The 13,650-nt window shown below is 41.6% G+C and overlaps 2 protein-coding genes across 2 annotated transcripts; both read left to right on the top strand.

Annotated features, from left to right (window-relative positions):
* The first annotated feature begins 340 nt into the window (after positions 1-340).
* On the top strand, positions 341-2,278 carry LOC103699757 (benzyl alcohol O-benzoyltransferase-like). Its single transcript, XM_008781762.3, has 2 exons — positions 341-851; positions 1,081-2,278. The coding sequence occupies exons 1-2, from the start codon at positions 414-416 to the stop codon at positions 2,023-2,025; spliced, it is 1,383 nt and encodes a 460-aa protein (XP_008779984.2). The 5' UTR covers positions 341-413; the 3' UTR covers positions 2,026-2,278.
* An 8,725-nt stretch (positions 2,279-11,003) lies between these two features.
* On the top strand, positions 11,004-12,900 carry LOC120104448 (benzyl alcohol O-benzoyltransferase-like). The gene is made up of 2 exons (XM_039115644.1): positions 11,004-11,514; positions 11,744-12,900. Exons 1-2 carry the CDS (start codon positions 11,077-11,079, stop codon positions 12,686-12,688), a joined length of 1,383 nt encoding a protein of 460 aa, XP_038971572.1. The 5' UTR covers positions 11,004-11,076; the 3' UTR covers positions 12,689-12,900.
* The last annotated feature ends 750 nt before the right edge of the window (positions 12,901-13,650 follow it).

Here is a 13,650-nt window from a genome sequence, read left to right as displayed (position 1 = left end):
AAACCGCGGGCATGTTTCACGTAACGGGACCAATACTACCAACCGTTATGACCGGGCTAAGCCGAAAGGTCGGGCACGCGGGTGGACCATCTTTTTCCCATCCAGTCGGGTCAGAAAAGCAAGTCCGGCATCCCGACCGAGTCGGACGTCGATAATTTGCTAGAATAAAGCAATCAGAACACATTGACGTGGTGCTCTTAGCGCGTATCTTCCATGCAGACGCCCAAGCCATGGTGTCAAAATTACAGTCGAAATAGCCATGGCTCTACCTACCCGACCACGCCAATTCCTCTCCATAAATACAAGCAGTTAGTAGATTCGGAGCACGCATCACCTCCCACCTCCAGGCAATCAAACTTCTCAGCGTCAGCAGTTAAGCCCAAACCCCTCCTAATTAAGGTAGCAACCCCGTTATGGCATCCTCTCTGAGCTTCACGGTGTGCCGGAGGGAGCCCGTGCTCGTTGCACCGGCGAAGTCCACACCGCACGAGTTCAAACCCCTCTCGGACATCGATGACCAGGAAGGCCTGAGGTTCTACAGCTCTGGCATCCATTTCTACCGCAACGATCCCTCCAAGGAGGGCCGGGACCCGGCAACGGTCATAAAGGAGGCCCTTGGGGAGGTCCTCGTGCACTACTATCCCATCGCTGGCCGGCTCCGGGAATGGCCCGGGAGGAAGCTCGTGGTGGAGTGCACCGGGGAAGGGGTGGTGTTCGTGGAGGCCGACGCCGACGTCCGGCTCGAGGACTTCGGCCATGCACCCAGTCCACCCTTTCCTTGCGTAGAGGAGCTGCTCTACGATACGGAGAGCTTCGGAAGCATCCTCGACCGCCCCTTGCTCTTTATTCAGGTACATGATTAAATCTTCGAAGCTCATGCCGAGGTTGATATAAAAAGATTGAACGCACTGGAAGCTCATGCAAGAAGTAATATAAGTATGTACATTAGTGTTAAGTGTGCAGATGACTACAAATTAAATGATAATGATAGGGTGTTGAGTTCCTCCATGATGATGAAACCAATGAGCGAGCTCTAAATAGTCGCTGCTACTCTTCCTGAAATTAATTATGCGTGATCAGGTGACGCGACTCAAATGCGGAGGCTTCATCTTCGGTCTGCGGATCAACCACACGTTCGTGGACGCGCCGGGGGTGGTGCAGTTCCTCACAGGCCTGGGGGAGATGGCACGCGGTGCAGCTGCCCCTACCTTGACGCCGGTGTGGGAGAGAGAGCTGCTCAACGCCCGCAGCCCCCCTCGGATCACCCACGCCCACCCGGAGTACGAGTGCTTGGCCGGCACGGACGTGCTGACGACCTCCCCCCCGGCCGACATGGTGAACCGCTCCTTCTTCTTCGGCCCCAAGGAGATCTCCGCGATGAGGAAGCACGCGCCGCCGCACCTGCGCTCCACCAGCTCCAGGTTCGATCTGATCACCGCGTCCGTCTGGCGGAGCCGCACCGCCGCCCTCGGTTACGACCCCGACGACGAGGTCCGCGTCCTCTTCGTCGTGAACGCCCGCGGGCGGCGCAACCCGCCCCTGCCGTCCGGGTACTACGGGAACGCGCTCGCATTCCCGGTGGCCTCTTCGGCGGCGGGCAGGCTGAGCCGGAGCCCGCTGGGGTACGCACTGGAGCTGGTGAGGAAGGCGAAGGCCAGCGTCACGGACGAGTACATGCAGTCGGTGGCGGACCTGATGGTGCTCCGCGGGAGGCCGCACTTCGCCATGGCTCGGACCTACCTCGTGTCGGACGTGACCCGGGCCGGCTTCGAGGCGGTGGATTTCGGCTGGGGGGAGGGGGTCTACGGCGGCCCCGCCAGTGCTGGGGTCGGGGCCGTCCCCGGTGTGGCCAGCTTCTACACCTGGCACAGGAACAAGGGGGAGGAAGGCATCCTGGTGCCCATGTGTCTGCCGGGACCCGCCATGGAGAGGTTCCAGATGGAGATGGAGAGCTTGACGGAGGAGCCCGCCTTCGATCCTTACCACAACAATACCAATATTAATAATATATTCATCCATTATTAGCCATCCCATGTAACGACGAGACCTTCGCGCGAGGTCTCTCGAATCGGTGTGAGGTTTATTTGTTCGTTGAGTCCACGTATCGATAGAGTTTAATCTGAAAGTTGGATATGTGCAGAATTAGATTTGTTCGACCGTTCCTACCATTTCCAGTGAAAACACAAAACCATTTGTTCTTGGTGTTGTAATATTTTAATGGAGGTTCCCTCCGTAAACTTAGTGATTATTTGACAAGGTAATAGTTAGCAAAAGAGTTGTTCTACACCATCTGTACGTGCTTGCATATTTAAGATTAGGCTTCAACTCGAAATCGGAAAACCTTTGATTTTTTGGGCATGCTCGCATCATAGTAAAAATAAATAAATAATAAATAATATCAAATATAAATAAAATATAAAATAAAACTTAAAATGGGAGATAAATTAAGATTGGAGAGGATGAAGTTGTTAGAAAGGAAAGAAGTCGAGGAGAAATAAGTTTGTCAAAGAGAAATTATACATCTGGGGCATTAATTAGAGAGATCTCATCGGATGTGGAAAGATGCATAACAGAAGATTTAGATTAATTATGTGCATATTTTTGTTTCCAAAAGCACCTATATCATTATCATGATATAACTTAGTTTTGTTTATGAATCAAAGACAAATTTGATGGACCCAGAGGACCATAAAGCTCTTTTTTTGATACAATGTAGATCATCTTTTAGGCATGACGGTTGGATCAGCTTGAGATTATAATTTTACAATATATTAATGGATGAAGACAAGTGAGGGTACGCGTACGACAATTTTTTTAGCATTTTATCTGAGAGAATATTTAACTTACAATACTAATTACTAACAATAATGTCATGCGATTGTTGAATCATACTACAACTTGCTGCAAATGGATAGGAAATAATGATAAAACTCTTTATTCTAAATGTGATGTTGGATAATAAGAAGTACCCTTGAGCATAATATGATCATATCAAAGATGTAAACATCAAAATTGGTAAATTGTCAAAGTAGGGTAGAAGATCTAGATGTAGTTAGAAATATGAATATCGAAATAAAGTTTGGAACCATTGTAACAAGTCAGTATCTCACCATAAAGGTTAGCCAAGAAAACATTATTTAAAAAAATGTTTACACTCTGATTGGCTGCGGGGCTGCCGGCCGAGGACTTATCTCTCTCTTTTTCTGTTTTTTTTTTGGTCAAAACGGCATTTTAATTCCAATAAGCTGAGGACTAATCTTTGCCACCAACTGTGGCCAGACTGAAGGATGGAAGCTATGGATGGAGCAACCCCAGTCGTAATCAACAGTCAATAAATCCATTGGGGGAACAGCGACTGACTTGCGAATGGCATGGTAGTGTTTGGCAAATAAGAAGTGGGCGTTTAGTTGGTCGATCCGTGAAGACCGTCCATGATTCATTCATTCGCAAGAGAAACTATAAACTACGACTAAGAGACTTCATCAAGTCACGTCAACTAAAGATAGCTAAGGATGAAAAGTTGAACTGTGAGAAACTATAAACCACGGCCACAAGACTTCATCAACTCACGTCAACTAAAGAAAGCTATGGATGAAAAGTTGAACCGTAAGAAACTATAATCATCAACTCACATGATTATCACATCGCAGCACGAAGTGATTATAGAACGAAAATGCCCTTGGTATATTATTTATTTGATCGGAGTTCTTTTCTTTTTGGGTTCTTTCATATTTTGTTCCAGCAAGAAGTACAATCAGATCTTCTACCTCCCGACCCTCCCCCAATGCTGCAAAACCCTTTCTCTCTTCTTGTCCATTCCTACCCCGTGATCACCTATTCTCTGGCGAACCCTTCAATCAACAGTACCCTTCTCTAAAATCTCGCCGGCAGAAAAGCACAAATCCTAAAAATCTTACGCTTGATTTGGTGATGGGATTCGGAAAGATGAGCTTGAGCACAGACTCCAAAGTAAGGGTAATGGGATTCAGGAAGACTCGACGCGCATAGGCTGGCGATGGTGATTGGATAGAATTGGAGATGGCATCACCGAGGATGTGGTGGAGGGCATCCTTACAGTAGAGAGGAGGAGGAGCTTCCCCTGCAGGGAGGGAACGTCCGCCTTTTTTGATAGTTTGCAGCGGAATTTCAAATTTTATTCAAAATAATTTTATTTTATTCATATTCATAATATGAAAATTTGGTGGAGTCTAGATCATTATTTCATATACATGGATTCATGTCATAGGACATATCTTAGTGATGATATTACTCACAAAAGACTTCATAAATGTAAAGTCCTCCTAAGTTCACACGCAGGGGCGGCCCAATGTATTCAAAGACCTAAGGCGAACCCACTAAAGAAAGTCTTTTTCTTTAAAAAATAATAATAATAAAAATTAATAAGTCATGAAACCAGACTGAGAGCTTCCATAATATTTCTTCACCTATTTATTAATCTAACCGGACGGTAATCTTTGCATATTCAGATAAAATGTCAATCTTGACATGTTTATTTTTTTGTGCAGCAAGTTATAAATGAAGATGATGAGAAACTTAGAGGGCTAATAGTCTGAATTAAATAAGGACGTCGACAATGACTTCCCAGTTGATAGGTTGGTTTTTCAAGTCTGCTGATGTAAGGTATGGACGATGGATGAAACAACAACTTCTTATAATAAGAACAATAATAAAGAAAAAAATCCACTGCTTGAGACAAAACAATTTTTAACTGATGCTTAAGACAATTCTAACCAAAAAAAGGTAACAAATTGTTTAGCCGAAAAATGGTTCTTGATTCCACAGTTATCTGCTTGAATATGTCCAACTGTTTAATAGGTGCTACTAATTTTACAAAAGACTGATATAGTGAATTAAATGATATGCGAAGCACAAATAAGAACAGTCAAAACAGGCATGACATTGGCGTAGATGGACATTGACTTGACAGAGGCAACTGACTATGTGACTAAGCACAGAAGGCTAAAACAATATCACTCACTGCATGCAACTGATAATAATCACAGAATACAACTACATTCTGAACTCTGAAGTCTTTGGAAAGGAAAGCAAGATCACTCACTGCATGCAGAGTTATGCAGATACTAGATACATGGACAGTAGTTTTAGATTTTAGAAGTCGCTCAAACAGTATATGAGTGTCATTTGTACAGATATGAGTGTCATTTGTACAGATAGAAGTCGCCCAGACTGAGAGCTTCCATAATATTTCTTCACCTATTTATTAATCTAACCAGACTGTAATCTTTGCATATTCAGATAAAATGTCAATCCTGACATGTTTATTTTTTTGTGCAGCGAGTTATAGATGAAGGTGATGAGAAACTTAGAGATTTGAAGAATCAATTAGGTGATGAGAACATCTGAAAGCGTGAGACTTGAATAGATCACTTTGTTATTCCACAAAGGGGAAAGAGGCAACTTAACAAATAGTAATGAAATTTGGTTTGAAAAATAAAAATTTCAAATTGAAGCAGAGTAATATGATCTACTAAACTAGTAAAAATTAAGATTTAAGAGTACTCTGAATTGAAAATGTTTTAACATTTGCAAAGAAAAAAAAAAGATCAAGTGGAGAGGGGCAAGCACCTGAAGCAGGACACGAGCAGGCTTGAAGGGGTCCAAGGGGATTTCGATTTTCGACTTGTTTGGGGTTGGGGGAAGTGTTCTCCCAGACTCCCAGTCCAAGATCTTCTAGCGATGAGGGAGGGGGAAGCAGTACTGGCCACTGGGGAGTAAAGGGGTCCAAGGGGATTTCGATTTGCTTAGGGGAAGTGTTCTCCGAGACTCCCAGTCCAAGATTTTCTGGCTGGTATGAGGGAGGGTGTCACGCCCCCGACCCGAAATCGCGGGCCCGAGGTCGCGGCAACCACCGCACACCCATAGGGAGCTTTTCCAACGAGCATGCAAGGCATCTCAACGTGATATCACAAATATGCAGCGAAATAATTAAATCGATATTATGCTACCTTATTTGATTAACTAACTCAAGTTATAAAGTCTCACAATTCTAAATACGCAGTGAAACGATAAAATACTAACATGTAAAACTTAGTTCTTTAAATAACAAAACCTTGCAATGCCTAACAATCATAATAATTATCCAAGACAACAGTTCAACTTAAACAAATCTCAATCTAAGATAGTTTGTGCCACTATCCTTTTAGTCGCTCTTCCAATTTGAAACCCCGATAGGCTAATTCTCAGAATCTGTAAAATAAGAAAAAATTATATAATGAGCTAACAGCCAAGTAAGTAATGAATACTCTAGCTAGATAAATCAAGTAATAATATGCAGAAATTAAATGCATATGCAGTACTAAGATAGAAATCAACTCTTTTCTTAAATTCTTAGAATTCTTTTCACGAATTCGGATTCTTTCCAATATTCAATTCATCGTGTCGATCCTGAACTATGACCACATGTTACCTGTAGCAGGGTCATCAACACCGACTAATCTTCTTGCGGTGAGTCATTCAGGACAGTCAATTGCCAACTTATCTGCCCCCATTGGTGGGGTCCTTAATATAGCAAAGTCGAAGTTCGATTAGTTCTCTGTTTCATAATTCAGTTCTAAAATCATGCAATATCAAAAGCCAGGTCTTGGAAACAATTTCTCTTCCAATGACCATATTTACCACAATGATGGTAAGCATCATTTGATTTGTCCTTCTTCGCTCGCTTCCTACGTTCATCTTGGACTTTCTTAAGGTCTCTTTTCTTCTTATGTTTGGACTTAGGTTAGAGGACAGTCCTCTTTCATATACCATAACGATTGGTTTGTTTTGTTTCATCAAATCTTCCGCACGTTGTAATATATTACATAGTTCTTGAAGACTCACCACCAAATTATTCATATTGAAATTTAATACAAACTGATTGAACGATTCAGATAGTGAGGATAAAATGGCATCCACCTTAGTTTCATTGTCCATAACAGAACCAAGGGATTCCAATTCATTAATGTATACTATCATCTTCATGACATGATCATGAACTAGTGTTCCTTCCAGCATCTTGGTAGACATAAGTGACTTCATAGCACTTTGCCTTGTAGAACGATTCTGCTGCCCAAATATTTCTTTCAAGCTTTTCATCATTTCTTTAGCTGTTGGCAAAGTTTCAATCTGCTTTTGAAATTTATTTTCAAGTGAAGCAAGAATGTAACACTTTGCCAAAGAATCATATTCTTTTCAATACTCATAAGCATCCAGTGCTTCTTGGGAAGCATTATCTTCGGGTTTTTTGAGTACATCATTAGTCAACACATAACTCAATTTTTCAGAAGTAAGTACAATATTCAGATTTCTTTTCCAATCACTATAGTTTGAACCATTCAAACGATTGTTATCCAACATCTTTGTTAAAGGAGTATAGTTGGACATGATATCTACATCACAATGCAATAAGATAAAAGAAAAATTAACTCTACAACATATACATGCATATAACCATTAAAATTGGGATTTTTATTTTTAATGTTAATGGTGCACTCACTATTTCTTACAACAATAATTCCCTCATATGCATAAAATATTTTTATAAAATATTATTGTGAGTAACATGAACTTCATTCAGAAAACTCAATAACCCATTTTAGGATATATAAATCTCTTACAAGAAGTAGATACTACTTATCTACCAATAACAATTAAAGGACTCATGTTATAATTTGGCCTCCAATCAGAGTTGACCACTATCATTTTAGATTGTCACACTCCCATTGTTCAAGTACAAACTCCTTGTCTAAATATATCATATTACTATTGGTAGCAACCCCATTTTAGTTGCAGCTTACACTAGCCCTGACATATTTATTATCCAATAAAATAAATAGTAACAATGATTCTTTGAAATAAGTCTTATCATTTTAGCATCGACTCATTTCTAAAATCATCACAATTATTTAACAACAATGGAAGACCTTTAGAGAAAATCTTCATAGGATTATATCTCGATCTCCATACTTGATATAATAAAATAAGGGGACATATAATTGTCATACAATTAGATATAGATGTTTAGTTTATCCTATAGACAAATCCATCACCATAAAAAAAAAAAAACTCCAAACTTGTGTAATTCTTAAAATCATATTTTGCAATGCTACACAAGTCAAAAATGTATTCCAAATACATATAAACTATAAGAATTTCTAAATCACAATCTCATTAAATCAAATAAAATAAGATCACATTAGATATACAAAGCAAGGCATGAATTTAACATTCAAAGAAACATATCATATGATAAATGAGTCTAATCTAATTATATCAACAAAAATCAACGAACGAATAATTCAAAAATTATTCACGAATAACCTTGTTCTGATACCATTGATAGTTTGCAGCAGAATTTTGAATCTTGCTCAAAATAATTTTATTTTATCCATATTCATAATATGAGAATTTGGTGGAGTCTAGATCATTGTTTGATGTACATGGATTTATGTGATCATAGGACATACCTTAGTGATGATATTACTCACAAAAGACTTCACAATGCAAAGTCCTCCTAAGTTCACACGCAATGCCTCTTCTACAACTTTTGCTATCCCTTTTAATTCATGAGAAAAATTTCTCGTATATCATCTCTACTTGCTCTCTCTCTTCTTTTTTCTAATAGAGGAAGTATATTGAAATCTCATTCAATGACATTCATTATAATGAAAACTCTCTTATTCATGTCTCTTCATATGCTAGCATTTAGTCTATCATATTCATTCCATTGTAATGAATGAAAAATTAATCAAATTTAGTAACATTCATCTAATGAATAGTAAGATACTATTCATAATAGAAATCTTATTCAATGGCATTCATTATAATGAAACCTCTCTTATTCATGTCTCTTCATATACTAATGTTTAGTCTACCATATTCACTCCATTGTAATGAATGAAAAATTAATCAAATTTAGTAACATTCATCTAATGAATAGTAAGAGATTATTCATAATATGACTCTTCATATTACGACCTTTTGGATGCCAGTTAGTAAGAGGATGAGCATGTTGCGTGGGATCCATTAGGGATATTCTTTTCTCTAGTAAGCCAAAATCTAATTTGGTTTGGCAACTGCAATTATGCCTATTTGCAAACTACAATCTCACCCAAAGAATAAAACATGTAGCGAGTATCTCTTGTCACATTATATTTCCACATAATTTTCTTCACCAACTAATATTCCACATGAACTACTGAATTGATATGGAACCACCACAAGACTGTCTATTAGTAATTCACATGTGTGTTCTTTTATTTAATTTGAATTAGACAATATCTTAAAATTGTACCCGTTGGGTTTCAAATTCAATTCTAAGGAACACAGTCTTGAATATTCTTTCCTTCTTAAGGAATGATGAATTCTCTTTTTGGATGTTCATGACTCTTCGCAAATCTCCATATTTTATTTATGCAACCCAACATGTCCGTATATGTATAATCTTTTACTAGATATCAACGGTTAATAATATCAAAGCTACACAAACTCCACATGAGATTATGTAGCATTCTTGGATCGTTAAGAAATTATGAATATGTGACTAGAACTACTCCTTCATTCTCACAGATTCTATGGTCCAAAAGTGTTCTAATATTTGGTCTTGTTTAGTATTTGTTATCTTACAAATACCCACATATTTACTAAGAATCTCTATTCTGATGATTGAAACACATCATCCTATCACATATAGTAGTATAACATGTGACAACCATAATATAAATATATATGCCCAATATATATTTATTTAGGTTGTGAACTATTTTAGATTACAAGAAAAGTGGAGTATCATATCTCTCTGTATTAATCTCTATTATTACATGATCTCCATACAATGTAATCACGGACAAATTATACCATCATATAATAAAATTTATTTACCTACAATATGCATGTAACATAACTTTATTAATATAATATTAGCTTTGCTGGGTACATTAACTCTTTTGCTTTTAACCTATTTGAATGTCTTGTTGGCCACCTCCGAATTCTAACTGTTCCCTCGGAATTCTCTCCCACCGTCCTCAGCATTCATGGACATTTTGATCAAAAGGGAGTGATGTGAAACATTGAGATGATCATTTTATAGAAATTTGTTGTGTGATGGATTTAATAGGTGTAAACTATATATATATATATATATATATATATATATATATATATATATATATATATATATATATATATATATATATATATATATATATATATATAAAGATAGATAGGTAGACAGATATCAGTGTCATTACAATAGTTTCTTAAAATTTCCTAATAATTATTGTCCGAAACCCTACTGAAAATTCTTCTCAAAATTTTTGCGTCTTTTATGTGTTAGAAATGAATTCACAGCACCTTGGATTGATAGAGGAAGAGAAGAAACAGAGTAAGAGAAGAGAGACGAATGATGGCAATACTTTTCTCTCGAAGGTACTCAGCCAAATAAGAGTGCAGTCACCTCCTCTATTTATATTGAAAAAACTGGTCTACAAGGCTTTTAAAAAAAAAACTAAAAGGATGAAATCTCGGCAGAAGTTTCTGCCAAAGATTGTAACTACGCAACTATCTACCCGTTCAAGCAAAAGATCCGGTAACGGCTTGGATTTGAAATTTAAATTACACCCTACGCTTTATCATTATGTCCTCAAAACGGTGGGCATGTTTCACGTAACGAGACCAATACTACCAACCGTTATGACCGGGCTAAGCCGAAAGGTCGGGCACGCGGGTGGACCATCTTTTTCCCATCCAGTCGGGTCAGAAAAGCAAGTCCGGCATCCCGACCGAGTCGGACGTCGATAATTTGCTAGAATAAAGCAATCAGAACACATTGACGTGGTGCTCTTAGCGCGTATCTTCCATGCAGACGCCCAAGCCATAGTATCAAAATTACAGTCGAAATAGCCATGGCTCTACCTACCCGACCACGCCAATTCCTCTCCATAAATACAAGCAGTTAGTAGATTCGGAGCACGCATCACCTCCCACCTCCAGGCAATCAAACTTCTCAGCGTCAGCAGTTAAGCCCAAACCCCTCCTAATTAAGGTAGCAACCCCGTTATGGCATCCTCTCTGAGCTTCACGGTGTGCCGGAGGGAGCCCGTGCTCGTTGCACCGGCGAAGTCCACACCGCACGAGTTCAAACCCCTCTCGGACATCGACGACCAGGAAGGCCTGAGGTTCTACAGCTCTGGCATCCATTTCTACCGCAACGATCCCTCCAAGGAGGGCCGGGACCCGGCAACGGTCATAAAGGAGGCCCTTGGGGAGGTCCTCGTGCACTACTATCCCATCGCTGGCCGGCTCCGGGAATGGCCCGGGAGGAAGCTCGTGGTGGAGTGCACCGGGGAAGGGGTGGTGTTCGTGGAGGCCGACGCCGACGTCCGGCTCGAGGACTTCGGCCACGCACCCAGTCCACCCTTTCCTTGCGTAGAGGAGCTGCTCTACGATACGGAGAGCTTCGGAAGCATCCTCGACCGCCCCTTGCTCTTTATTCAGGTACATGATTAAATCTTCGAAGCTCATGCCGAGGTTGATATAAAAAGATTGAACGCACTGGAAGCTCATGCAAGAAGTAATATAAGTATGTACATTAGTGTTAAGTGTGCAGATGACTACAAATTAAATGATAATGATAGGGTGTTGAGTTCCTCCATGATGATGAAACCAATGAGCGAGCTCTAAATAGTCGCTGCTACTCTTCCTGAAATTAATTATGCGTGATCAGGTGACGCGACTCAAATGCGGAGGCTTCATCTTCGGTCTGCGGATCAACCACACGTTCGTGGACGCGCCGGGGGTGGTGCAGTTCCTCACAGGCCTGGGGGAGATGGCACGCGGTGCAGCTGCCCCTACCTTGACGCCGGTGTGGGAGAGAGAGCTGCTCAACGCCCGCAGCCCCCCTCGGATCACCCACGCCCACCCGGAGTACGAGTGCTTGGCCGGCACGGACGTGCTGACGACCTCCCCCCCGGCCGACATGGTGAACCGCTCCTTCTTCTTCGGCCCCAAGGAGATCTCCGCGATGAGGAAGCACGCGCCGCCGCACCTGCGCTCCACCAGCTCCAGGTTCGATCTGATCACCGCGTCCGTCTGGCGGAGCCGCACCGCCGCCCTCGGTTACGACCCCGACGACGAGGTCCGCGTCCTCTTCGTCGTGAACGCCCGCGGGCGGCGCAACCCGCCCCTGCCGTCCGGGTACTACGGGAACGCGCTCGCATTCCCGGTGGCCTCTTCGGCGGCGGGCAGGCTGAGCCGCAGCCCGCTGGGGTACGCACTGGAGCTGGTGAGGAAGGCGAAGGCCAGCGTCACGGACGAGTACATGCAGTCGGTGGCGGACCTGATGGTGCTCCGCGGGAGGCCGCACTTCGCCATGGCTCGGACCTACCTCGTGTCGGACGTGACCCGGGCCGGCTTCGAGGCGGTGGATTTCGGCTGGGGGGAGGGGGTCTACGGCGGCCCCGCCAGTGCTGGGGTCGGGGCCGTCCCCGGTGTGGCCAGCTTCTACACCTGGCACAGGAACAAGGGGGAGGAAGGCATCCTGGTGCCCATGTGTCTGCCGGGACCCGCCATGGAGAGGTTCCAGATGGAGATGGAGAGCTTGACGGAGGAGCCCGCCTTCGATCCTTACCACAACAATACCAATATTAATAATATATTCATCCATTATTAGCCATCCCATGTAACGACGAGACCTTCGCGCGAGGTCTCTCGAATCGGTGTGAGGTTTATTTGTTCGTTGAGTCCACGTATCGATAGAGTTTAATCTGAAAGTTGGATATGTGCAGAATTAGATTTGTTCGACCGTTCCTACCATTTCCAGTGAAAACACAAAACCATTTGTTCTTGGTGTTGTAATATTTTAATGGAGGTTCCCTCCGTAAACTTAGTGATTATTTGACAATGTAATAGTTAGCAAAAGAGTTGTTCTACACCATCTGTACGTGCTTGCATATTTAAGATTAGGCTTCAACTCGAAATCGGAAAACCTTTGATTTTTTGGGCATGCTCGCATCATAGTAAAAATAAATAAATAATAAATAATATCAAATATAAATAAGATATAAAATAAAACTTAAAATGGGAGATAAATTAAGATTGGAGAGGATGAAGTTGTTAGAAAGGAAAGAAGTAGAGGAGAAATAAGTTTGTCAAAGAGAAATTATACATCTGGGGCATTAATTAGAGAGATCTCATCGGATGTGGAAAGACGCATAACAGAAGATTTAGATTAATTATGTGCATATTTTTGTTTCCAAAAGCACCTATATCATTATCATGATATAACTTAGTTTTGTTTATGAATTGGAGACAAATTTGATGGACCCAGAGGACCATAAAGCTTTCTTTTTGATACAATGTAGATCATCTTTTAGGCATGATCGTTGGATCAGCTTGAGATTATAATTTTACAATATATTAATAGATGAAGACAAGTCCCCGTCATGTGTGAACTATTTGGAGGTGGTGGAGACTGTCGGTCATGCTCTGTTAGAGTGCCCACGAGCCGCACAGATCTAGAACCGGGCATCATTTCCCCTGCCAAGGTTCATTGAGTCTGCAGAGGATTTACTTCGGCATATGAGGTCTGTCATACGGTCACTGAGTGCTGCTAGATGGGGTGTTGTTGGTGCC

Source organism: Phoenix dactylifera, chromosome 18 (genome assembly GCF_009389715.1).
Source record: "Phoenix dactylifera cultivar Barhee BC4 chromosome 18, palm_55x_up_171113_PBpolish2nd_filt_p, whole genome shotgun sequence".
NCBI classification, from domain to species: Eukaryota; Viridiplantae; Streptophyta; class Magnoliopsida; order Arecales; family Arecaceae; genus Phoenix; species Phoenix dactylifera.
This window is presented reverse-complemented; position numbering and strand designations above follow the sequence as displayed.

Coding starts and splice junctions, on each gene's coding strand:
- LOC103699757 (XM_008781762.3), top strand. CDS start 414: ATGGCATCCTCTCTGAGCTTCACGGTGTGCCGGAGGGAGCCCGTGCTC. Junction 852..1,080: donor GCCCCTTGCTCTTTATTCAG/GTACATGATTAA, acceptor ATGCGTGATCAG/GTGACGCGACTCAAATGCGG.
- LOC120104448 (XM_039115644.1), top strand. CDS start 11,077: ATGGCATCCTCTCTGAGCTTCACGGTGTGCCGGAGGGAGCCCGTGCTC. Junction 11,515..11,743: donor GCCCCTTGCTCTTTATTCAG/GTACATGATTAA, acceptor ATGCGTGATCAG/GTGACGCGACTCAAATGCGG.